General features: G+C 52.6%; 1 protein-coding gene across 2 annotated transcripts in view; it reads left to right on the forward strand.

Moving 5' to 3' along the window:
• PACS1 (phosphofurin acidic cluster sorting protein 1) overlaps positions 1-26,112 on the forward strand; it is a 174,954-nt gene extending 148,842 nt beyond the window's left edge. For both annotated transcript variants that reach the window (XM_010366432.2, XM_010366431.2), the window contains exons 9-24: positions 533-693; positions 1,058-1,151; positions 7,721-7,801; positions 10,393-10,508; positions 10,650-10,785; positions 12,343-12,447; positions 13,129-13,235; positions 13,949-14,103; positions 14,296-14,406; positions 16,191-16,293; positions 16,780-16,822; positions 20,307-20,349; positions 20,647-20,782; positions 22,783-23,009; positions 24,260-24,379; positions 24,511-26,112. In XM_010366432.2, coding sequence (XP_010364734.1) covers positions 533-693; positions 1,058-1,151; positions 7,721-7,801; positions 10,393-10,508; positions 10,650-10,785; positions 12,343-12,447; positions 13,129-13,235; positions 13,949-14,103; positions 14,296-14,406; positions 16,191-16,293; positions 16,780-16,822; positions 20,307-20,349; positions 20,647-20,782; positions 22,783-23,009; positions 24,260-24,379; positions 24,511-24,626 — 1,854 coding nt within the window. In that variant the 3' untranslated portion in view covers positions 24,627-26,112. The remainder of the gene's footprint in view (positions 1-532; positions 694-1,057; positions 1,152-7,720; positions 7,802-10,392; positions 10,509-10,649; positions 10,786-12,342; positions 12,448-13,128; positions 13,236-13,948; positions 14,104-14,295; positions 14,407-16,190; positions 16,294-16,779; positions 16,823-20,306; positions 20,350-20,646; positions 20,783-22,782; positions 23,010-24,259; positions 24,380-24,510) is intronic.
• The last annotated feature ends 323 nt before the right edge of the window (positions 26,113-26,435 follow it).

Below are 26,435 nucleotides of genomic sequence, written 5' to 3' on the forward strand. Positions count from 1 at the left end.
TGTGGTTGTCACTTAATTTCCCCTCTTATACCACGGGAACATCAGTGAGCAGCAGCTTGTGAGGTGGAAATGCTCTTGGTGGTCAGCCGTGGAATAACCAGGAGTGGGCTGCTGAGAGAGAAGTAGTCTTTTCCCTGGGCTCCAGAGGGACCCATTTCTACAGGCTTCTAAGTGAGCTAACAGAAGAATAAAGAGGAAAATTGTTGAGAGCGATTGCTTTGCCTTCCTGTGGGCTGTAGGGAAGGTAGGACGGGCCCACACGGGCAGTGGGCCTTGGGATTCCTCAGCTGTCCCTCCTGGCACAGCTTCACAGTGTGGAGTGGGGGCAGAAACCGGGGGGAAGGTGGCCTCACCATGTCCCCTCCCTCAGGCTGGATCATGGAAATGACGTGAAGGTTACTCCAGCCATGTGAAGCTCTGGCGTGTCCCTTAAGCAGGACTATAAGGGTGGCCTAAGAGAAAGGAGCTGCTCATCAACCACAATTGTTAATAGGGGTGACCCTAAATTCAGAGACTCTTTTTTCCCCTGCAGGTGGGCTTTGGGCTGGAGCATGTGTCCCGCGAGCAGATCCGGGAAGTGGAAGAGGACTTGGATGAATTGTATGACAGTCTGGAGATGTACAACCCCAGCGACAGTGGCCCTGAGATGGAGGAGACAGAAAGCATCCTTAGCACTCCAAAGCCCAAGCTCAAGTGAGCCCCCCTCTCTGTAGCTGGCCTCCAGACTCTCCTTCCTGGCCATAGCAGTCTCCTGACCCCCTTCCTCACTGTCCCCTCTATTACCAGGGAATCTTGGTCCTTCATTCTTTCTGAACCTCTGGCTCTCTGGGAGAAGGTCACTGTTTTGCCTCTCACTGACAGAAGTCCTATAGGACTCTCAGGAAGTCCCCCCCTCCCCTGACCCGACCCGCCTCTTCACCTTGCACTTCCCTGCTCACCGGGCGTTCTGGACACCCGTAGCTTGTTGACCCGCCCTGAATGCCAGCTCCACTCAGCTCTCCCAGCGTGCTGTTCTGAGCCCTGGCGGCACTGACCCTGGCTGTGCTCTTCACCACAGGCCTTTCTTTGAGGGGATGTCGCAGTCCAGCTCCCAGACGGAGATTGGCAGCCTCAACAGCAAGGGCAGCCTCGGAAAAGACACCACCAGCCCTGTGAGCGCGACCGCGGCTGCGGGGCGGGGCGGGACCATGGCATGTCGGGACTCGGCACTCCGACCCTCTGCATCTCTGATCAGGGGTCATGTTGTGACCTTAGAAAAGTGGCCTCATTGGCAGGGCACAGTGGCGCATGTCTGTAATCCTAGCACTTTGGGAGGCGGAGGCGTGTGGATCATGAGATCAAGAGATCGAGATCATTCTGGCCAAGGTGGTGACAACCAGGCTCTAATAAAAATACAAAAATTACCCAGGCGTGGTGGCATAAACCTGTAGTCCCAGCTACTCAGGAGACCGAGGCAGGAGAATCACTTGAAGCTGGGAGGCAGAGGTTGCAGTGAGCCAAGATTGAGCCACTACACTCCAGCCTGGCGACAGAGCGAGACTCCCTCAAAAAAAAAAAAAAAGAAAAAAGAAAAGTGACCACATCTTGTTTCAACCTCAGTTTTCTTCCCCTCAGTCTAACTGGGAGCTTAGCTCTTTGGGGTCATTGCTGTGTCGGGCCGAGTTGTTCTTTTGGTCTGTTGTCGCCTTGGCCCGGAGCCTTCCCTCTCAGAACACATACAGCCTCCCCCTCTGCTGGGTGTAGTAACTCACATCTGTAATCCCAGCTCTTTGGGAGGCCGAGCCGGGTGGATCACTTGAGGCCAGGAGTTCGAGACCAGCCTAAGCAAAAATGCAAAAGTTAGCCAGACATGGTGGTGCACGTCTGTAGACCAGCTCCTCGGGAGGCTGAGGCAGGAGGATCCCTTGAGCCCAGGAGGCAGAGGCTGCAGTGAGCTGTGATCCCACCACTGCTCTCCAGCCTGGGTGACAGAACAAGACCTTGTCTCAACAAAAAACTCTCCCTTCGTGTCCGTTCTGTGGTAGCGGAGAGTGTGGCATGGAGTGGGCATTTGGCCAGTGGTGAGTGGCCCTGCACCAGGCTGGGGAAGGAGCAGGTATGGAGAGTAGGGGAGCCACTGAGATGTGCTCAGGAGGCCCTAGTAGGCTTTATTGGACCAAGAATCCATAGAGGGGAGCAGTGCCCCGAGAAAGTTTATAATTTAGTCAAGAAGTTTCCATTTTTCCTGGTGAGCAAGGGGAAAAGGGGGCATTTACTGTAACAGCCAGAACCACCACCTGGGCCTTGCTCCATACCTCCTAGGAAAGGCCCTGCTCCCTCAGCAGATCACAGGCAGGGGTGGGGGCGATCCTGAAGCGACCTCAGGCCCTAGGAAGCTGCTCTTCCTTCGTTTACAATGGAAGGCAAGTGAGCGTTGTAGCGATGTGAGTGCCCAGCTTAGGGTTTGCCCTCCAAAGCCTAGTGTCTTTTCTGCAGATCAAAGAAACACGTCCTTTAAGTCCTCCTTAAGTCCTCCTGCTTTACTGGCAGATGAAGCCTAGTCATTGTTCACCAGGGGGAATACCAAACTCGCCCTGCAAATCGGTAGTAATTGTGCGGAGATGATGGGAAACAGGCGAGGCCTCCACCACTGAAAAGCACGGGTCTGAAAGGGCAGGTTCCATCCTGGAAACCACCGTCTCTTGGTGCATCCCCTGGCTGCCCTTCTGCCTGCTGCCACCAGATGGGGCTCTCTCCCAGCTCACCGCTCTTCCTGGTTAGGACAGCGCCCCACGTGGCGTTAGTGAGGAAATGCGTGGGAAACTGCAGCCCAAACAGACTCCTCCCTGAGAGAAACCCCAGGCCTGCCCCTGCAGACCCTGCACCCTAGACGCCGTTCCAGGCCGGGTTCATGGGGATCCAAGAACTGAGGAGACCTCGCTTTAAAAAAAAAAAAAAAAAAAAAAAAAAAAAAAAAAAAAAAAACTTTCAAATTTATATTTTATTTTATTTTATTTTATTTTATTTTATTTTATTTGAGTCGGAGTTTTGCTCTTATCACCCAGGCAGGAGTGCAATGGCGCAATCTCGGCTCGCTGCAACCTCCACCTCCCAGGTGCCAGCGATTCTCCTGCCTCAGCCTCCCGAGTAGCTGGAACTGCAGGCACGTGCCACCCATACCCTGTTAATTTTTGTGTTTTTAGTAGAGATGGGATTTCACCATTTTGGCCAGGCTGGTCTCAAACTCCTGACCTCAGGTGATCCACCCGCCTCAGCCTCCCAAAGTGTTGGAATTACAGGCTTGAGCCACCGTCCCCAGCCTTTTTTTTTTTTTTTTTTGGGGGGGGGGGGGGGGGTGTGGATAGGGTCTTGCTCTACTCCCCAGGCTGGAGTGCAGTGTGTACCCAGCCACCTCACTTTCTTTAGTATTAGTGTTTAGGATGTGGCTTGGCAGTGCTTTTCCTCACATGGAACTGCTGAATGGCCCTGCTGAATGGACACCATCCACATGGGCAGACCCGAACCCTGGCCATGAGAGGCAAATTCCTTCTGAACTATATGGGATGACTCTAGAAAGAAACCTGGGAGCCGGCTGAGGGAGGACTGTTTCTCAGTGTTCCAGGAATGTAGAGCAAGTTCCCTAATGTAACTAAATTACTGAGACAGTGCCCCAAAAGCAGTAAGCACTTAGGTATTCACCTAACACTGTGGGTGTTCAATAAATGTTAGTTACCTGATTTCTAAAACTTAAATAGAAAAAATTACCTAGACAAACTGAGCCTTGGTGCCTCATCTGTAAGGTTGTGGTGTCGGTGTGGGAGCCCATTTGGCTCAAAAGCTAATTGAGGGTGGGCACGGTGGCTCACACCTGTAATCCCAGCACTTTGAGAGGCCGAGGCGGGTGGATCACTTGAAGTCAGGAGTTCGAGACCAGCCTGGCCAACATGGCAAAACCCTGTTTCTACTGAAAATACAAAATTAGCTGGGCATGGTAGTGCACACCTGTAATCCCAGCTACTCACGAGGCTGAGGCAGAGATTTGTTTGAACCTGGGAAGCAGAGGTTGCATTGAGCCAAGATCCCGCCACTGCACTCCAGCCTAGGTGACAGAGCAAGACTCCGTCTCAAAAAAAAAAAAAAAAAGCCAATTGAGTGTCAGCCTTTATAATATGGTGGCCTAAGGGCCCCTGTCTAAGCAAAAAACACATTTGAGACAGAGTGGAGCTTCTGAGTTTGAGTCTTGACTCCACCACTCCACTGGCTGTGTGATCTTGGGCACGTTACCACGCCTTTGCTTCCTCATCTTCGAGGAACATGTTAAAGCTCGTGCCTCCCAAGGTAGTGAGGAGTTGGAACAGGATCATGCACATCAGACTGCCCTGTGGGGTGTGCCTGACTGACTTACTGCATACAGAACACTGCTCATTGCTCACCGACTACTATTGCTCTTATTATTATAATTCCTTAGTGCCATTTCAGTTTTGGACTCCTAAAATTGATAGAATCTAGATGTCTTTTTAGTGAGTCCTTCAAATTCTGGTTCCCTTGGCCAGGTTTCAGACTCACTTTGCTGGTTTTGTGCTGATATTTCTATTTTGAAGGGCCCCATATGTCTGGATGTGGGTGTGGAACTTTGGAATCCTTTGGTATGAAAGGCGCTTTGGGAACAGCAGAACAAGGCTGTGCTCTTAAATGGAGAACTTCTGAATGGATTAGGAAAAACCACGAGATTGTGCACATGTAGGCAGGCGTGCACACACTGCCTCAACTTGTGTCCTCTCTTCCCTGGTTTCCTAGCACTGTTATTTATTTATTTTTCTTAATCTTGCTTTTTGTTCCCCACATTTTAGAGGATTCAGTTTATCGCTAGAACCAGAAAGAATTTCTGCTGATAAAAATTATTCCAGTTGTTGAATTTTCCCAAGACTTGAGCACACAGTGGCAACATAATTTGGTTCTCCAAGCTGATAACAATGAGCTCTGACAGTGCTTCAGTTAGGGCAGCCACAGAGGCAGACTTCCAGCCAGGACTGCCTGCTGCCTAAGTCGCTATTTCCACAGCACTATAAATAATGCCATTAGAGCCTAGTCCTTCATGAAATGATAGCCTACGTATTACCACTCTTGCCCCCTTCTCTCTGACACAGGCCTACACTCTTACCCTTCAGCAGCTGACATTGTCCATGGGCACAGTAGTGCAGACTGCTGGGGAACCTCCAGTGTTGTCTCATCCACGTCCAATGCCAAACACTTGGTCAGACACAGCTGGAGTCCTGCTGGTGTTCCAGCATCCTTGGGGCGGGGGGGGCGGGAAGTGCTTTAGTGTTTATAGAAGCAGGAACAGAAATGTGGAGAAGTTGGGAATTTGTCCCCAGGAGGATTATTTGGGACATCTGGAAGAGCCAGTAAATAGCCAGCAGGTGTCCTCTAAGCCCAATCTAAGTTAAAGATATTAACAGGAGATGGATATGCCAGTTACCGTGATTTAATCATTTCACAATGTATCCATACATCAAAATATGTTCTATACTGTAAATATATACAATTTTTATTTGTCAATCATAGCTTAATAAAGCTGGGGGGAATAAAGATCTTACTAAATGTTGCAGCCTTGACATGGAAGGAATGCTGTAGCTGTCATAGGGCTTAACAATAAGGCATGCTACTTTAAAACCTCCCGGCAGACCTGTGTTATCACCCAGTTCATTCTCTTTAAAACACATTTAATTAATTTGTCATATTGAGATCCAAAATGGAGTGAAATTATCTTTAGTCTCAGGTCTAACCAGAGCTTTTCCATGGCCAAGGCTGGGTGTGGTGGCTCACGCCTGTAATCCCAGCACTTTGGAAGGCTGAGGCAGGAGGATCACTTGAGGTCAGGAATTCAAGACCAGCCTGGTCAATCAGCATGGTAAAAGCCTATCTCTACTAAAAATACAAAAATTAGCCAGGCATGGTGGTGGACACTTGTAATCCCAGGTAATCGGGAAGCTGAGGCAGGAAAATCACTTGAACCTGGGAGGCAGAGGTTGCAGTGAGCCAAGATCACACCACTACACCCAGTCTGAGCAACAGAATGAGACTCAGTCTCAAAAAAAAAGAAAAAGAAAAAGAAAAAAACATTGGCTGATCATATAGACAAGGTGTAAATGAGCTAGCTCTGCAATCTGGAAGCAACCTGTTCTGTGGCTGTGAGCCATTACACAAGCCAAACCGTCTGAAGATCTGGGGTCCCAGGGTCTAGCTCAGGCATGCTGAGTTAGTCCAGCAAATGGCCTGGAGCAGGGATTCTCAACTGGGGATGATTTTGCCTCCCAGACATATGGCAACAATTGGAGACATTTTTGTTTGTCACCAATTAGGGGGTGGAGAGTTGCCACTACCAGCACCTGGTGAGTAGAGGCCAGGGACGCTGCCAGACATCCCACAGTACACAGGACAGACCCCCACAATAAAGAATGACCCAGCCCCGGCTGGGTGCGGTGGCTCACGCCTGTAATCCCAGCACTTTGGGAGGCCGAGGCGGGTAGATCACAAGGTCAGGAGATCGAGACCATCCTGGCTAACACGGTGAAACCCCGTCTCTACTAAAAATACAAAAAATTAGCCGGGCATGTTGGCAGGTGCCTATAATCCCAGCTACTTTGGAGGCTGAGGCAGGAGAATGGCGTGAACCCGGGAGGCAGAGATTGCAGTGAGCTGAGATTGTGCCACTGCACTCCAGCCTGGGCAACAGAGCGAGACTCCGTCTCACAAAAAAAAAAAAAAAAAAAAGAATGACCCAGCCCCAAATGTCAATTGTGCCAAGGTGGAGGAACCCTGGTTTAAAGTGTGGCATAGGGAGCCTGCTGTGGTGATCCTTGTTCCATAGTTTACTAGGTGACCCTGAACTTACTAGCCTGATGCTTCTCGGTATTACATGATTGACTCAGAGAAAGGACTTTGAGTCATTGGGAGGAAGTGAGATATCATTTATATTTTCTGTCACCTGTGGTTCCCTACGAGAAACAAAAAGATTCACTAAAGCCAGTACCTTCCCTGCATCTAAGACCTACAAACCCAAAGTCACTGCTGGTGACTTTGAATTGCTGTCTGCATAGCAAGAAGCAGTATTAACAAGTATGAAAATCTGGTTATGTATCTGTATTTGCAAAGGAAATGTTTAATATTTATGAGAAATGCTAATAAGAGTTGGGGACAAATGGAGAATTAATTTACACCTAAATGGCTTAATATTGGGTGTCTTTCTGCTTAGTATATCCTGTTAGAGGGTTTTCTGGATGTTCCCACCAGGCAAAAAGCATTTGGCTACCGTGGATATCTTGTAGTCTCAAAATCAAAGACCTGAACCTAGCATGCTTCTTTCTCTGGCAAGCAAAGGAGTTCTTCCTGGTGTCCTTCCTGGGCAAGGGTATTCACTGGATCCAGGGTCAAAGACTTGATGGATGCAGTAGCAAAGCCATCTAAATTTTGAGCTTCTCTTCCCTAGTGACATCTCGTGGGAGTCAGAATTTCTGGGTTCTGAATTTCCCTGTGTTATTGACTTGATGACAAAGATAACTGATCCCTCCAAAACCTGGTTTTCACAGAAATGTACCCCCCCCCATAACATAAAAGCCCTGAAGATTTTATGAAGTTTGAGATTAAATGAAAGTATTTTAAGCTTCATAGGGACCTAGTAAAACAAATTAAAGTGGTAGTTATTTGGATCAGTGATAACTAATTCTTGTAATTTTTGCAGATGGAATTGGCTGCTCTAGAAAAAGTTAAATCTACTTGGATTAAAAACCAAGATGACAGCTTGACTGAAACAGACACTCTGGTATGTATGGGTCAGTCTCCTGTTTCAGCTATTTCAAATATAGTGTTTGTCTCTTTAGAAATAAAGGCAGAAGGACCCTCAGGACCACCCTAGAAATTTCACCTAAATCTACGGGCTTATGAATGTCCTGCACTCTTTTCTCCTGAAATACTTACCTGTGGAATGTAACCTACTACCTGGTGTAGATACCGAGTTGCTCTCAAACTTAATATACCAGAAATGTCCTGATTCTGCCCTTTAATAAGAGCTGACCAAATGCTAGTTGGGGACACTTCTCACCATCTGTCACCAACGTTCTCCCTGGAAAATCATCCCTTCCTCCTTGGGTGTTGCTCTTTCTGCAGCCAGGCAACCCACAACATTCAGTATCTGACTGGTACTGGTCCATGTTCTAAGAGGTGCTGGAGCTGCCCAGGAGTGCAGGCCTAAGCCCCAGTGAAGTGGAATTGAGTTGGTTGGGATGCCCAGTTTTTTTACATGTTGAATTGCACACACGTTTCCTGTGCACCTGCTTGTGCTGGGCACTGAAGATGCAAAGATGAGCGAGCCACAGTTTGTATCCCCTGTACCTCCCTGGGTCTCCGCAGAGTCCCAGGAGGTACAGGGGATGCAAATTGGGGAAGCGATGTCTGAGCTGGGCTTTGCAGGTTACATCAAAGTTCATCCCATGGGACCAGAGGCAGGACCCTTGTGGGGAAGGAGCAGAGAACTTTACGGAATGCTATCTAGGGATGAGCCTCACGGTGGGACCTGCTGGGAGTTGACTAGAATCTGTGATAGAATTATTTTAGCCTTATGTTTTCTATAGTAAATAAGACTAAAGATCTTATATATTTAGGCTTGATTCAAGGTTAATTTGAAACTCACTATCCTAACTTATATTTTCTAGTTCACCAGTAATCTGAATAATCCAGCTTCCACTGTGGCCCCAATGTGGTCCGTACTGCACGTGGCAAGTACAGTGTGGCCTTTTCAAAATTAAATTCCAGTTGTGTCACTTCCTGATTAAAACTCTTCAGGGATTGGCCAAATCTCAGCAATTTAATGTTGAGTGAGTAAAAGCAGCTGAATACCAAAAAATGCACACCATAGGATTCCAGTTCTGTGAAACTCACAAACGGGCAAAACTAATCCATGAGAGTGACGTCAGCATACCTGTTACCCAGGGGACGGGGAGGGGCATAGGGAGCCCTCAGGAGTGCTGGAACGTTCTGTCTTGATCTGGTTAATGGTCACCTGGGGGCATATTTGCATAAAAATTCAAGTTGACTATTCTAGATTTGTGCTTCTTATTTTATAGAAGTTATGCCCTCAGTAAGCATTTTGAAAACATAAAGACAAGGCAGAGGCAGGGAAGTCGGCAGGTACGCAGCCTGCATGGAGAGCAGAGTCCTTCCTGAGGGCTGGAGCGTTAGGGAGGTAGTGGGCCCAGGGAGGAGGCACGGGTGATTAATTTAGAAAGGTGGCCCAGGCTGGTTCATGGCGGACCTCAGAGGCCCCACTAAGGAATCAGACTTGGCCAGGTGTGGTGGCTCACACCTGTAATCCCAGTAATTTTGAGAGGCCGAGGCAGGCATATTGTTTGAGCCTGGGGATTCAAGACCAGCCCAGGTAACATGGAAAAACCCCCATCTGTACAAAAAAAAAAAAAAAGAAAAGATACAAAAAATCAGCCAGGCATGCTGGCATGCACCTGTACTTGGAAGGCCGAGGTAAGATAATCACTTGAGCCCAGGAGTTCAAGGCTGCAGTGAGCTGAGACCATGTCACTGCACTCCAGGCTGTGCAAGAGAGCAAGACCCTGTCTAAAAAAATTAAAAAGGATGTCGGGAGTTCAAGATCAGCCTGACCAACATGGAGAAACCCCATCTCTACTAAAGAAAAAATACAAAATTAGCCAGGCATGGTGGTACATGCTTGTAATCCCAGCTACTCGGGAGGCTGAGGCAGGAGAGAATTGCTCGAACTTGGGAGACGGAGGTTGTGGTGGTGCCAAGGTTGCACCATTGTGCTCCAGCCTGGGCAACAAGAGCAAAACTCTGTCTCAAAAAAAAAAAAAAAAAGTGATCTGAGGAAAGGCAAAGGCCTGGGCTCAGAAGGTGGGATAGAGAGGGTGGATGTGAGAGTGTGGCCAAAGCAGGGACAGACAGTGGTGGCGTGGGGAGGAGGAAGGAAGGGAGAATCTCAAGGGAGATGCAGCTGGCTTTGGCCAAGGTGAGGAATGGGGCTGTGGCCCTCTCTGGTCTTCTAGACCAGATAAGGTCCGGTCAGGGCACCAAGGAGATGCATCTAGGGGTCCCCTTCTCACTCCTGGAGACAGCAAGTCATCAGTCCAGTCTTTGTTTGCCAGCAGGTCGTTTGTAACTGGATATTTACTGGATTGCAGCATACGGTTCCCCCACGGGCTGTACTCAGTTACTGGTGAACAGTGGCGATTTTCCTTTGCCAAGAGATTTAGGACCGCTTGCTTTCAGGAAAAGAGAATGAGTAACTCTCTTCAGGATGGTGATGGGGCCTGGCCAGTCCAAGGAGGCTCCTGGGTGGTCACTGAGTGGGAGGTCATCTTCACTGTTTCCTCTCCTCCATGGTAGGAAATCACCGACCAGGACATGTTTGGAGATGCCAGCACGAGTCTGGTTGTGCCAGAGAAAGTCAAAACTCCCATGAAGTCCAGCAAAACAGATCTCCAGGGCTCTGCCTCCCCCAGGTACTGCAGATAGAAAGGAAGCAGAGGGTACCGGCTGCAGCTGTGCTTAGTGTGGGCTTCGGGGCTGAGGTAAAGTAGGGCTGGCAGTGGCTTTGGGGTTGGAGGGGCTATTTCACCACCCTTTCTCCACCTCCCTGGCAGCAAAGTGGAAGGGGTACACACACCCCGGCAGAAGAGGAGCACGCCCCTGAAGGAGAGGCAGCTCTCCAAGCCCCTGAGTGAGAGGACCAACAGTTCGGACAGCGAGCGCTCCCCAGATCTGGGCCACAGCACGCAGGTACTTCTGCGTCCCCCCAAAACACCAGGACCCTCTGAGATTCCCTGAACTTCAGGCTCTATTTTATTGGCTTCCTTGGACAGTTAGTTGGAGAGAAGAGGAATACTTGGAAATGCTCTGAACAAAAACTCTTGAAGAAAGACTAAATTAGAGAGGTCTTCCATATTCCTTACTTACTGCCAGTGTGGAATTGGCTTCCACGCCGACCCCTAGGGCACAGGCACGGGAGCCAAAAATGCTATGTGGTCCTGGCCTGCCCGGCTGCGAGTGTCGATTCCACACCACTGGTGTCTCTGCCTCCATCAGACGTCAGTCTGGAGATTGTGCCATGAATCCGATGTTGCAGAGGACAGCAGCCTCTGGATCTCATGGGACACCCTGACCCGAGCTTCCGACCTGAGTCAGGAGCTGTGGTCGGTCATCGTGCTCTCAAGCCCAGAAGCCGACAATATTAAACTATTTCTCTTTTTTTTTTTTTTTTTTTTTTTTTTTTTTTTGAGACAGATTCTCGCTCTGTTGCCCAGGATAGAGTGCAGTGGCCGGATCTCAGCTCACTGCAAGCTCCGCCTCCCGGGTTCACACCATTCTCCTGCCTCAGCCTCCCAAGTAGCTGGGACTACAGGCGCCTGCCACCTCGCCCAGCTAGTTTTTTGTATTTTTTAGTAGAGACGGGGTTTCACCGTGTTAGCCAGGCTGATCTCGATCTCCTGACCTCGTGATCCACCCGTCTCGGCCTCCAAAAGTGCTGGGATTACAGGCTTGAGCCACCGCGCCCGGCCATATTAAACTATTTCAATGGAAGGACCTGAGAGTGGGCTGGAGAAGAAGTCAGAAGCAACTGGGCCTTGGGAATTGTGTTCTCCTTTTGAAGGGCTGTGGTGTCAGAGATCTGGGACAGGGATTTTCCCAGCACACCTCACACAGTTCAGTTCTGCTAGGGTTAAATAGCCAGCCTGTTCATTCCCCTGATAACTTATCAAGTGCATTGTCAGTGTGGCCTCCTGAGCTCCATGCTATTACATGGCTGAAAATGAACTTGAGGCTAGAATAGCCCAGTGCCTGGGGTGAGGTATTGTCCTTCTTGTTAATCACTGTTCCTGAAATACCTTTTGTTCCCTTAGACAGCAGGTCCCCACACAGCACTCACTGCCACTCTCATTATTTCTCTCCCCACTGCCCTCGTTTCCGTTTCTCTGAGCACCTGCTGGCCGCCCTCTGCCTCTTCTCTCCTGGTTCTTATGCTGCTGCCCCTCCTGCCACCCACACCGTTTCCCATCCACGAGGCTTGCTGCACCTCCCTCTCCACCTGCCCTGGCAAGACAACCACTGTGGCTTTGTTGCTTCTCTCCGTGTGTCCTCTAAGGACTCGTTTTGCTGCTGCTTTCTCCTCCTTTACATCGTGGTCTGGCCAGTGGGAGACTGAATCTCCCTCCCAAAGGCCTCATATCTGTTCTCTCTGAACACCCCTGCTCCAGGGACTCCCCATGCACCAGTCCAGCAGCCCTGTCCTCAGGCTCCCTGGGGACTCCCTAACAAGAGACACTTTTGTTCCTGCAGATTCCAAGAAAGGTGGTATATGACCAGCTGAATCAGATCCTGGTGTCAGATGCAGCCCTTCCAGAAAATGTCATCCTGGTGAATACCACTGACTGGCAGGGCCAGGTAAGTGCTGAAACTGCGAGACCACGTGGGAGTCCTGGAGGGCAGGCAATGCCGGGGTGCATTGTCAGTGTGGCTTCCATGCTATTGCGTGGGGAGATGAGAAACTCACCCCTTCATCAGCCCCCGCCTGCTCTGAACTGAGCCCAGAACTCTGAGTTCTAGTCCAATTTCTGTCATTGTCCAACTTGCAGGATCTTAAGTCACTAACTTTGCTGTACCTCAGCTTCCTTATATGTTAAGAAACAAACAAAAAGCAACAGTAATTCCTCCAGGGCGCCAGGAGCGTCAGGCAGCATAGCAAAATGGAGGCCCCTCGAGAAGCACCTGGCTGTGACCTCCAGGGCTGACCCCGTGAAGGCAGGTCAGCAGGGCAGAGCACCCCTGCCTGCTCCCTCAGCGCTGTCTACCTGACTTAGACACTGGTGCCAGGGACACCTGGAGTGTCCTAGCATATGAAACCACCTAAGCCTTGCCATCTCTCACACTCTGCGTGTCTCGTGGGTCGGCCCCACCCTCTCCTTACTGGCAGTCTGGAGACCTGGCTGCCTTTGCCCAGTTTCAGTCTGAACTGCAGAGGACAGGGGCCCTGCAGCTTGGTCTGGGCCTCGCTTGCCTCTTGGCCCTTGTGAAGGAGTGATGTGTTCTCACCTGTGTCCCTGCTCTCCTCCCTCCCCATCCCAGTATGTGGCTGAGCTGCTCCAGGACCAGCGGAAGCCTGTGGTGTGCACCTGCTCCACCGTGGAGGTCCAGGCTGTGCTGTCCGCCCTGCTCACCCGGATCCAGCGCTAGTAAGGGCTCTGGCCTCCACTCTCCTGCCCTTAGGGATTCCCTCTGACTTCATCTTCCTACCCTGACTTCTAAGCAATTATAGACCCTCCTGGCCTCATCAGACTAAGAATCTGCAGAGGGGCGCATGTTTTGGGGGGCGGGTGGCAGCAGCAGGCTGTGAGGCTCGAGGCCCCTGCAGACCCCAGAGGATCAGGGGTGGAAATATCAATTCCTGTGCTCCCTGCCTCCCTGCGTGGACTCCTGCCATGCCTTGACTTGCTTTATCCTCTTTAACCCATGATGGAGAGGACATACAGGTTTTAAAAAGATCTTTTATTCCTTCCAACTGCAACATGCTGCTAGACATTCAAGAGTCAGTGCTTCCCCCACCCTCAAGTCAGTGCTTCCCCCATCCTTAGGGCCTTCCTAAAAGGCCTGAGTCCCTTGCCCTTGTAAAAGAGAACTGTGGATTCCAGGCTTGGGGGCACGCACCCTGCGTTAGCTTCAGCTGTTCTGTCTGCTTCATGGGCAATGCCCTCTGACCCGGATTTTTCTCTTGGTTGTGAAAGTACTGTGGCTTATTCCCTGTATGATCCTGTCTGTTCTATTTTGTGGATTGGTTTGCTTTTCCCCTGTGGGTTGTTGAGATCACAGAAAGTCAGCTCTGGGCCACCTGCTGGGCAGGATCCTGGCACCGCCTGAGCACTGCTATGACACTCCACTTCCTCCCCAGCTGCAACTGCAACTCTTCCATGCCGAGGCCAGTGAAGGTGGCTGCTGTGGGAGGCCAGAGCTACCTGAGCTCCATCCTCAGGTTCTTTGTCAAGTCCCTGGCCAACAAGACCTCCGACTGGCTTGGCTACATGCGCTTCCTCATCATTCCCCTCGGTAAAGACGGGCAGCACCAGGAGGGCATTGGGCATGAGGGTTCTGTAGACAGATACCTTGTCTGGAACAGGATGGTGGGGTTGGGGCCTAGGAAAGGACAGTCAAGAAGACCAAGGCCATGGCCAGGGACAGCTGCTCCCACACTGTCTCATCTCCTGATCAATTCAACACCTCTGGTTTTCCATCTACCAGGTTCTCACCCTGTGGCCAAATACTTGGGGTCAGTTGACAGTAAATACAGTAGTTCCTTCCTGGATTCTGGTTGGAGAGATCTGTTCAGTCGCTCGGAGCCACCAGTGTCAGGTAATGGCCCTGTGTAAGGAGCTTACTTCCACCCCCGGGGTCCATAGGTGCCAGCCTGGCTGCAGAAGGAGGCTGAGGTCATGCTGCTTTCCTCCCTGCAGCTCTCACCTTCCCGGTCACTCTGCCCATTCATTTTTCCATAAGTGTTTATTAAGTGGAGGCTCACTGTGCACAGCCCCTCCACTCTGCCTGTTTTCAGCCTCTGCTATTTGCTCTGCTCCTGTTCATCTGGAAGGAACGACGGCCATGCTGGCGTAGTGGGCAGGGCATCTCTAGTTGTAGAAATGAAATATGAGGAGCAGAGAATGGCAGTCGAGTGATGAAACAGTCACTTGGTAAATGAATAACGCCACACCAACCAGGTGCTTTCTTGAATATCAAATAAAGGTGGCAGGGGTCAAGGGCGCAGTGGCTCACACCTGGAATCCCAGCAGTTGAGGAGGCCAAGGTGGGTGGATCACTTGAGCCTAGGAGTTTGAGACCAGCCTGGGCAACATAGCAAGACCCCATCTCTACAAAAATACAAAAATTAGCTGGGCATGGTGGTGTGCGCCTGTAGTCCCAGCTACTCAGGAGGCTGAGGTGTGAGAATTGCTTGAGACCAGAAGGTTGTACTCACGCCACTGTACTCATCACACCACTGCACTCATCATGCCACTGGGCTCATCACGCCACCACTCATCACGCCACCACACTTATCACGCCACCACTTATCACGCCACCGCACTCATCACGCCACCACTCATCACACCACCGCACTCATCACGCCACCGCACTCATCACGCCACCACTCATCACACCACCGCACTCATCACGCCACCGCACTCATCACGCCACCACTCATCACACCACCGCACTCATCACGCCACCGCACTCATCACGCCACCACTCATCACACCACCGCACTCATCACGCCACCGCACTCATCACGCCACCACTCATCACACCACCGCACTCATCACGCCACCGCACTCATCACGCCACCACTCATCACACCACTGCACTTATCACGCCACTCCACTCATCATGCCACTCCACTCATCACACCACTGTGCTCATCACGCCACTGGGCTCATCACACCACTGCGCTCATCACGCCACTGGGCTCATCACGCCACCGCACTTATCACACCACCACTCATCACGCCACTGTACTCATCACGCCACCACTCATCACGCCATCGTGCTCATCACGCCACCTGGCTCATCACGCCACCGTGCTCATCATGCCACCGCGCTCATCACGCCACCGCGCTCATCACGCCACCGGGTTCATCACGCCCACTGCACTCGTCACGCCACTGCACTCGTCATGCCACTGTACTCCAGCCTGGGCAGCAGAGTGAAACTGTCTCAAAAATAAAATTAAATTAAAATTAAAAAATAAAGGTGGCAGGTATCAGAATGAGGTTGAGCTCTTCCAGGCTGAGAGGTAGTGAGGGCCTGGCGCAGCTGAGAAGGAAGTGATGGCAAAGGTCTGTGGGGTGACGCTCCTTCAGGCCACCAGATGGGTATGCGCAAGGACAGGCAGGAGCAAGTAGGCATGAGAAGAAGGGTGTGAGTGGCCCAAGAAAGAGCAGGGCTTCGAGGAACTGCAAAGATTGGAAGGGAGAGGACCATCCTTGGGCTCATGATTCCTTCAAACCAGAAGGACCGTAAAGCCCCATCCTTCACTCAACTTGAGAGTCTAATGGGTCTCAGGAAGGGAGCCCTCTCCGAGAGGGTCTGCAGGTTTGCCAGCTGAAGTCAGTGGGGCAGTTAGTGATCTCTTGGCTTTTCTGCAGAGCAACTGGACGTGGCGGGGCGGGTGATGCAGTACGTCAACGGGGCGGCCACGACACACCAACTTCCCGTGGCCGAAGCCATGCTGACCTGCCGGCATAAGTTGTAAGTTTTGACTTTGAGGGGTTTCTTAAAAATAGGTTGGGTGAGTTAGAGGAATCTTGAGTCTTCCTTGCTTTTTCACATTTTCCTTCTCCACATGCTACATTCCTTCATAGGAACCCAAAAGGATGTGAGTGGTTTTTACCGCCACCTCCCCAGCACTCCTTCCTTGCCCAGAGCCTCCCACCCATAGGAGCCTGAGTTCATCAGTTTCCTTGCCTGCCCCTCAGTATAAAGCAGCCCATCCTCATAGCTGGAACTCAGACGTGGGAAGCAGGGAGCATAGTTTGCATGATCAGGTCATTTGCCGTAATTTTGTGAGCTCCACATGCCCACCAAGTCTCAGACCTTCCCCATGCCGCCCCGGGATGTGACAGGCGGAGGCAGCACAGCATCCGCTGCAGCCACAGTGAGACAGGAAAGGCCCATTCCCCAGCACTCCTCCCTGTCTCCCCTACTACTGTGACGCTCTCCTGTGTCTCCCAACAGCCCCGATGAAGACTCCTATCAGAAGTTTATTCCCTTCATTGGCGTGAGTACTGACTCCCTCTGCTCGGCACCCCACCCATTCTCCTGGTCTTCCTGTTCCCCCTTACGCAGGAAAACAAAAGCTTCATCTAGAACAGTGGTTCTCCAGACACTGGAGATTTTGCCCCCAAGGGCTACCTGGCAGTGTCTGGAGACGTGTTTGGTTGTTATACTGGGGGCAGCCAGTGGGTGGAGGCCAGGGGTGCCACTGGTCACCCTCCAGTGCACAGGAGGTCCCGCAGCAGAGAATGGCTTGGCCCCAAGTGTCAGTAGTGCGGAGGTGGAGAAACCCTGGGCCAGGATGTGGATTAGGCTGTCCCTTTTAGTGTCCACCTTTTCCAAATCACACACTGTTCCTGGGTCCATCACTGGTGTCTCCTGTTTATTACACCGGGCCCTGACCTTGCTGCCTTTGCCCAGGGAATGATGTCCAGACGTGGCTCAGGGGAAAGGGAGCTGCCTCGGCAGTAGTGGAAGGCGGCATTCAGAAAAGTCTGAAAACAGATACTTTTGTCTTCATGGTTGGATAGGCCACTGAGAGGAAGGCTTTCTTCTTTCCTTTTCTATTTAGCTGGGGAGAAATCTCTACACTAGTAAACTTTGAAAGTCAAGGAAGAACCCCGTGGATGTCTCTGATGGCAGGTGCACTGCTGGCCGTCTGTTCATCAGCAGCTGGGCCACAGGCTCAGCCTGACCTAGGGAGGGGCCCGGGGAAGCTGTGCAGCCCTGCCAGGGGCCGGAGCATGGCACCAGAGCAGGACCGAAAACTCCGATTTCCACTTACAAGAGCTTTGCATTTCCCTTCCAAACCAGCTTTTTCTTTATTTTTAATTTTTTTGAGATGGAGTCTGGCTCTGTCGCCCAGGCTGGAGTGCAGTGGCACGATCTCAGCTCACTGCAAGCTCCGCCTCCCGGGTTCAAGTGATCCTCCTGCCTCAGCCTCCAGAGTAGCTGGGACCACAGGTACATGCCACCATGCCCGGCTAATTTTTTTTTTTTTTTTTAGACAAGAGTCTCACTCTTGCCAGGCTGGAATGCAGTGGCATGATCTCGACTCACTGCAACCTCTGCCTCCCAGGTTCAAGTGATTCTCCTGCCTCAGCCTCCCGAATAGCTGGGATTACAGGTGCCTGCCACCAAGCCCAGCTAATTTTTGTGTTTTTAGTAGAGACAGGGTTTCACCACGTTGGCCAGGCTGGTCTTGATCTCTTGACCTCGTGCTCCAGCCACCTCGGCCTCCCAAAGTGCTGGGATTACAGGCATGAGCCACCGCGCATGGCACACCCGGCTAATTTTTGTATTTTTTTGCTGAGATGGCATTTCGCCATGGTGCCCAGCCTGGTCTCAAACTCTTGGACTCAAGAGATCCACCTATCTCGGCCTCCCAAAGTGCTGGGATTACAGGCGTGAGCCACCATGCCCAGCCAGCTTGTATCTTTTTTTGTAATTTCCTTGAGGCTTCCTTGTAGTGTCTAGACAGGGAGGGGCTCATGTGGATGACGGGGCCTAGCTCCGTGTTCTTCCTGCTCTCTGCACATCCAAGATGTGGATGTCTTGGGTGATCTCAGGAGATACCTGAGCTGGGGAAATCCAGCAGCCCCTTCTCGTGCCTTGCAGAGCCTCCTATCCTGCAGTCTAGCCACTCCCCAGTTAGCCCCTGGGCTGCTCCCATGGCCACATTACAGGCCCCAGGGCCATAGCCCATAGCTGCGGCTGGTGGTTTGACACATCTTCGTGGAGCTGTGAGTTGCTGCTCACTCAGGCCTCGCAACCGAGAGAGAGATAACAAATTTAAAACAAATTAAAAACCAAAAGAGCTAGCAACCTCATCCAATGCCAGGCGAACAAGGAGAGAAGGGGTGTTGTATCCAGGAAGCCCCAGAGTGGCAATTTGTTCCTCTCCGGGAATCAAAAGAAGGGCGCGTAGAGAATCAGGACAGACTTCAGCGAACACAGCCTTGCTGTCACAGCAGCCTCCAGGCAACCACCTGCAGACCTGTGCGGTAGACTTCGCCCCACCAGGGTCCAGCCCTCTGGACTCCCAGCCCAGCTGCTTCTTTGCTTGGGACTGGGCCTAGGTGATAGGGCCCAGGACTTCACCTGTCACTTCAGACCACAACCTGGATGCTCACCTAGTCTGTGACTGTGTTCTTTTTTTTTTTTTTTTTTTTTTTGAGACGGAGTTTTGCTCTGCGGCCCAGGCTGGAGTGCTGTGGCCGGCTCTCAGCTCACTGCAAGCTCCGCCTCCCGGGTTCACGCCATTCTCCTGTCTCAGCCTCCCGAGTAGCTGGGACTACAGGCGCCCGCCTCGTCGCCCGGCTAGTTTTTTTGTATTTTTTAGTAGAGACGGGGTTTCAGCGTATTAGCCAGGATGGTCTCGATCTCCTGACCTCGTGATCCGCCCGTCTCGGCCTCCCAAAGTGCTGGGATTACAGGCTTGAGCCACCGCGCCCGGCCCTTTTTTTTTTTTTTTTTTTTTTTGAGACGGAGTCTTGCTCTGTCGCCCAGGCTGGAGTGCAGTGGCCGGATCTCAGCTCACTGCAAGCTCCGCCTCCCGGGTTCATGCCATTCTCCTGTCTCAGCCTCCCGAGTAGCTGGGACTACAGGCGCCCGCCTCGTCGCCCGGCTAGTTTTTTTGTATTTTTTAGTAGAGACGGGGTTTCACCGTGTTAGCCAGGATGGTCTCGATCTCCTGACCTCGTGATCCGCCCATCTCGGCCTCCCAAAGTGCTGGGATTACAGGCTTGATCCACCGCACCCGGCCGACTGTGTTCTTTTCTAGCCACTGGAGGGCCCAGGCTGTCCTTTCCAGAATTCTCTGTGGAGAATTGAAAATTCCTAAGGAATCCCCCTACCCCCATTCAGTACTCCTCCAGATTCCAGTAAGATCAGAGAGGAGAGGGCTGGTGTCCACAGCTTAGCACATCCACTTGGCCTATAGACACTCCCACCTGGCAGAGACAGAGCCATCTTCCTAGGCCCTCTGCCCACAGGACCCTAGAGAAACGAGATCAGAGTATCACAGTGGTTCCTGCCTTCAGCTCTTTATCCCCAGAGAAGAGCTGCAAAGTCTCGCTTGCCCCACCTCATTGTTAAAACTAGGTTTTGTTTTGTGTTGTGTTGTGTTGTGTTGTTTCTATAGCTGGGCTGCTCCAAATTTGCAAAGTTTTTTTATTTACTTATTTATTTATTTAACGTATTTATTTATTTTGAGATGGAGTCTCGCTCTGTCACCCAGGCTGGAGTGCAATGGCGCGATCTCAGCTCACCACTTCCCGGGTTCAAGAGATTCTCCTGCCTCAGCCTCCCAAAGTGCTGGGATTACGGGCGCCACGCCACCACACCCGGCCCAGATTTGCAAAGATTTTAAAGCCGACAATAAAATAATGTGTAGTGATGGCTCTTGTGCCAACCATCTGTTACTGGTTGGATCAGAACATGCCTGCTATAATAGGAGGATCTAATGAGTGCGTCTTCTCTCTTTGCAGGTGGTGAAGGTGGGTCTGGTTGAAGACTCTCCCTCCACAGCAGGTGAGCCTAGGGCTTCCTTGTTCTGTGGAGTGAGGCTGGTGCCCTCCCTGTCTTCCCTCTAGTCCAGGAGGCCAGAAGTTAAGCTCTGGATGTCCTGAGGGAAGTCAGAGCTTGAGCAGGAAGCCTGTGGGTGCCCTCACTCCCCCGCTGCAGTGGTGGCTGGGGGAGGTGGGGAAGAGCCTGGGGCCAAAGGAGGAAAGCAAGCCATGGGATGGGAGGAAACCCCGGCTCCTTGCCATCACCGAGTCAGGGATAGCTTCCTCTGGCCAACTGTGTTTGTCGTTTGTCCCCTGACAGGCGATGGGGATGATTCTCCTGTGGTCAGTCTTACTGTGCCCTCCACGTCACCACCCTCCAGTTCGGGCCTGAGCCGAGATGCCACAGCCACCCCTCCCTCCTCCCCATCCATGAGCAGCGCCCTGGCCATCGTGGGGTAAGGTTCCTGCCCGTACCTGTCCTGCCATTCCCTCCATCAGGTCTACCCGGCTGATTCCAGTGACAGGCATATGGGCTTAGAAGGGAGCCACAGGAAGCCAGACGTGGTGGTGCACACCTTCGGTCCCGGCTACTCAGAGGCTGAGGCAAGATGATTGCTTGAGCCCAGGAGTTTGAGGCTGCAGTGAGCCATGACTATGCCACTGCACAGTAGCCTATGTGACAACAAGACCCTGTCTCTCCAGAAAAAAAAAAAAACCCAAAACACTAAAGTTAGAATTCAGAGACATGTCACTTGCCGGCCTAGTCATGGGAGGACACTTTCTGCCCTGTTTCACAGTATTGGGCTGAATGAGACAGTGTTGGCAGAGAGGCCTGTAAAGTGCTGTGCAAGTGTCTTGTTATGGGACCTCCCAAGTGGTAGAAAGAGCATGACACTTGGGAAATAAAACACACGTGGATTTGAGTGGTTCTGTCTTCTGTCTGTCCACTGCCTTAGCTTGGACAGGTTACTGAACTTGAATTTCATCTAATGAAGAGAGGTGAAATGGCCACCTTGTAGGACTGTGAAGCAGGTTACATAAGAACATGGAAACCGAGCGCGCTGGCTCATCCTGTAGTTCCAGTCACTCTGGAGGCCAAGGCCAGAGGATGGCTTGAGCCCAGGAGTTCAAAGCTAGGCCTGGGCCACATAGTGACGTGGATTGGGCTGTCCTTTCTAGGGTCCTCCTTTTTTCTTCTTTTTTAGAGATGTGGATTGTCTCCTTTGGTGACAGTCAGAGGGCCTCTCTAAAGGAAGCAATCCATGTTTTTAAAAAAAGAAGAGAAAAAGAACATGCATGTCAGTGCCTGTCTTTAGGATCTCAAGTATCTACAGTTTAGATCAAGGGTCCAGGAGCAGGGGGCAGAGGGAGGGTGGAGGGGTGGGCTCCTGACAAGAAGAAGCTGAGGTGAGGAGAGCAGGCATGGTCAGCGCTGGGAGGGAGCAGCCTTCCTCCCTTCCCCCATTTTGCTGCCTTCCACCTTCCCCTCTTCCCTTTCCTTGTAGCAACAGAGAGGATGGCATTGGCCGGTGACTTCCCCTGAAGTGCCAGTGAGGTATTGGGTGGTACGAGGCCTGCCCCGGAGCTAGAATCCCAGTCCCTGGTCTCCCTCACCCTTTGCTCCTCAGGGCACTTCCCTCCAGGGTCTTCTGGAGGGAACAGTAGGAGGAAAGGAGGAAGTACTCACTTGGCCAGATTCTGCTCTGGGGACCTCAGGTTCCTGGCCTCCTGGAGGCGTTTTCTCTCATCTTGCCGCTCAGCAGAAGGGTTTCTGTCCAGCATGGATTTGGGCAGCCTTGGCAACAACCCTTCCCTCCACCTCCTTTCCCTTCCGAGTTAATCCTGTTTTTTGATGGAACCTCTGAAATGAGGCAGAAAGAGAAAAGTCAGATGACTTTCCTAGCCTGTGTACCTATTGTGTCTGACACCTCCTTTCAAGACACATCAGCCCTTTTCCCAGGAGCTAAAATTATTGCTGAGCTAAGAGTGCCATGAAAAGGAGAAAGCTACAGGTCAGGTGGCACCAGCCACTGTCCTGAGGCTGCACTGGAGCCACCCACAGGGGCTTCTGCTGGGCGTGTGTGCATGTGTGTGTGTGCGCGTGCGTTTTGTGTATGTGTGCGTGCGTTGTGTGAATATGCATGTGTGCGCATGCACTTACGTACACACACACTTTCTTCCTTCATAAAGCTTCCTCCTCTGCTGCCCTCGTCATCCTGTGAAGCTTTTATTCGGTTTCCTTTTGGTGACTTGGGCCTTTATTCTCCCCGGCTTTGTTTTCAAATCAGCCTGATTCCCCTCTCCCACATGAGCTGCTCTGTGTGTCTGGAGGGAACAGAGCCGCAGCCTTCTTCAGCCTGCCCTCCCGGGGCTGGCGTGGCCCCTACCCCACTGGGCCCATGTAGTTGGGAGCTGAAGGCAGAGCTCACCTCTCCTCTTTGTTCCCTTTCCTCAGGAGCCCTAATAGCCCATATGGGGATGTGATCGGCCTCCAGGTGGACTACTGGCTGGGCCACCCCGGGGAGCGGAGGAGGGATGGCGACAAGAGGGACGCCAGCTCGAAGAACACTCTCAAGAGTGTCTTCCGCTCGGTGCAGGTGTCCCGCCTGCCCCATAGTGGGGAAGCCCAGCTTTCTGGCACCATGGCCATGACTGTGGTCACCAAAGAAAAGAACAAGAAAGGTAAGTGCCCCCAAGGACAGGGAAGACCAGGGGCCACCAGGCCTCCCTTCTCCTCTTTCAGGGTCTGGGAATAAATCTGCTCTTGGGATATTTGGGATGAAGAAGCATCCCATGGTCTGGCATGGGGTGCAGGGGGCAGTCCCACCTCCCCTTGAGAGACAAGGCCATTCCTTCTGTCATGCGGGAAACCGAGGCTGCAGAGAGTTGCTTGGTCACTGTCTGCTGAGCTAAAGCACTTTGGGGCTGAGGCAGCGGCCGCTCTGTATTGAAGGGGGCCTTTCTGGCCACTGCTGTCTGGGATGGACTGCAGACAGGGAGAGGCCTCTCTCTACCACAGCTCCGGGTCACTGTGACGCAGGAGCAGAGCACTTGCACCCAGCCCTGGAGGCCGCTCCAAAGAGGCTTCATGAGCAAAAGGAGGTGGTTGTGTTTTCAGGATTAAGGGGCATACAGTCCATTCTGGATAGAAGGGGTAGCTTAAGGAGCTGGAGGTAGAGTTGGAGCTGGCCCAGCTCCTGTGCATGGGAGTAAGGCAGGAACCCCCATGGCTGGGCCAGTGCTGCGCAGTGCCTGCCACCATTGGTGTCAGCTGGGGACTCACAACTGGCTATGCACCTGGAGCGCTGGCATGACCCTGACCCTGCCACCTTTGGGTGCTCCAAAGCAGCTGTGCCTATTTCTGTGTGTGCCTCCCCTCTGCAGAGTTCCCCTGAAGGGGGATCAGGCAGGGGGTTGTGCCAGGCCCACAGCCAAAACCCACGGCCTGCAGCACGGAAACTTGCAAGGGGCTCAGCAGTGCCCTCCCTGTCCTTACTTCCTTTCTGAAGTGGGAGTGGAACGGGGAGCACTCTCTGGCATCCCCAGGGCAGCATGAGGACAAACTCATGCTCCACTGGCTCCTGCACAGAGCACGCGCCTGATAGGGAGGCAGGCCCCTGCCCCACAGGCTGCCTAGAACGTTCCAGCTGGAAAGGACTTCAGAGACCATCTGGACCAAGGTCTTCACTGAACAGGCGAAGATATCGAGCCCCAGGGGGAAGAGTGGGACCTTAGCCAAAGTCACCAGCCCAGTGCTGGGACTGGGTCAGGAACCTAAAGATCCTGACCCGCAGCCCAGTGCCAGGGAGGATGGGCTGCTTTGCAGATCACCTCCCCTCGCCACAGGAAGAAGGGAACAGTGGGGGCTGGGGAGGAGAGGGGTGATGGCTTCCCCAGGGGCTGGGACACAGGTGGCCTTGCTTGCTTTCCAGTTCCCACCATCTTCCTGAGCAAGAAACCACGAGAAAAGGAGGTGGATTCTAAGAGCCAGGTCATTGAAGGCATCAGCCGCCTCATCTGCTCAGCCAAGCAGCAGCAGACTATGCTGAGAGGTGCGAGGGCGGGCAGGGCCGGGAGGGCAAGAAAGGGACTGGAGAGGGAGGCAGGCAATGGCCCTTCCCTAGGGGCCCTGGGGAGATGGCCTGAGCAGTTCAGTCACCACTCCTCTCCCTGTCACCCCCAGTGTCCATCGATGGGGTCGAGTGGAGTGACATCAAGTTCTTCCAGCTGGCAGCCCAGTGGCCCACCCATGTCAAGCACTTTCCAGTGGGACTCTTCAGTGGCAGCAAGGCCACCTGAGGCCCTGTCTCCCAGCCACTTTCCCTCCTGGCACTGCCACCAGCCTCACCGCCTGCGGGCAGGGGGAGGCCAGCAGGCCCGGGCCCAGCATCCCTTCCCTGGCACCAGGGTCTGCCTCTCACTCGCCCAGGTCCCAAAGGACACTGGCACAGGGACGCCTCCTCTCCCCTCCCCTCCAACCCATCCCTGCACAGCCCCTCCTCATTCCTGCTTTTCCCCTTCTCCCTCCTGCTCCAGGCCCAGGGCGTGATGGTTTTGCCTTCTGGTACCCATAGTCCCCGGGACTGAGTAGTACTCCAGGCCTTCCTTCATCAGATTTCCAACTTCCTTCTTGTGGTATCAGTTCCCTTCCCGGAAATGGGAAAGCTGGAATCCTGGTCCCTAGCAGGAGAGTCTAGTCCTCCCCTGGCCCCTCCAGCCACCAGGGTGTCCTCTAAGACGCAGCTGCCAGATCCACTCACTCTGCCTCCTCCAGCAGGACCCAGGGCCACTTTCCACTCTTGTGGGGTTCTCCACCTGCCCCAGAGCTTCCCAAGGAAGGGTAAGGGGGCACCCTGAGCCCACGGGACTCCTGCTCCACAGCTCACAGGGGCAGGAGGCAGCTCCCCCACCTCCAGGACCCTGTTGCTATGGTGACAGTGTTTCGAGGACAGAGGGGCCTCACAGTTTCTCCCACCACCCGTGCACGACTTCCTCACCACCCCCAGGTTCCCTGCAGATGTCGTGTGTGTCCTGAGTGTTTCTTCGATTCTTTGCACACCAAGTCTCTTGGTTGTACCGTGTGACACACCCTGTGTACCAGTCATTGTCTTCATGACTTCAGCCCTTGTTGATGATGCTCCTGCCTCTGTCTCCCAGCCCCTCACCCAGCACAGCTCTGCCTGGACTTGGAGAGATGGGAGGCAGACCACCACCACCATATATGCTATCTGTGGCCCCTCAGACATCCCATTTCATCTCCCATTCATCTCCCTCCTCCCACTGTGTCATTTTGTCTGCCTTTCCTTGCTGTGTTCTTCCCCCTCCTTAGGCCCCAGCCTGGGCCCAGAACCAGCCTCCCAGCCAGGTTTCCCTCCAGCAGGCTCCTTCCCTCCCTGTCACCTCCCTCTCACCAACTGGGGGTCTGAGCCCCTCAGTCTTGACCGTCCATGTTCTCAGGAGTGGTTGAGGACACAGGGCCCCAGCCCAGCCCTCCGCGTCCCCCAGCCCAGCCCTCCACGCCCCTCAGCCCAGCCCTCCGCACCCCACAGCCCCTTTGGAGCTTTTCTCTTGTTCTCTCAATCCTTCCCAGAAGTTTTTGCACAGAACTCCATTTTGAAAGTATTTTTCTCATTCTCCATACCTCCCCCAAGCTCTCCTCGTGCACTTCCCAGGGCTCAGCCCTGCTGTCCTGAGCGTCTCCTGGGCCAGAGAGAGGAGATGGGGGTGGGAGGGACTGAGTTGATGTTGGGTTTTTCATTCAATAAACTGGTGATTTCTTACCGACTGCCTTGGGCTTCTGTGCTCCCTCACTGTGCCACAGGAGCCGCCCAACCCCTTCTCCACAGTGCAGCCCAACTCCGGTGAAAATCCACCAGGAACGTGGGTGGAAAGGAGCATACTCCCATGTTCTCAGTCATGGAAACAGGCATGAAGGTGTCTCACCTGGCATGAGGCAGGCAGAGGTCGGAAACAGGAAAGATGCCATTTCCACACCAAAAGCCTGTTTCTCCCCAGGACCCACCATCCCCAAATCCCACTTCCCAAGGCAGTGACGTGTTGAGTGTGGCTTCCCCATCTTCTGATCAAAGGTTAGAACTTAGCTTCTCT

This window comes from Rhinopithecus roxellana, chromosome 15 (genome assembly GCF_007565055.1).
Source record: "Rhinopithecus roxellana isolate Shanxi Qingling chromosome 15, ASM756505v1, whole genome shotgun sequence".
NCBI classification, from domain to species: Eukaryota; Metazoa; Chordata; class Mammalia; order Primates; family Cercopithecidae; genus Rhinopithecus; species Rhinopithecus roxellana.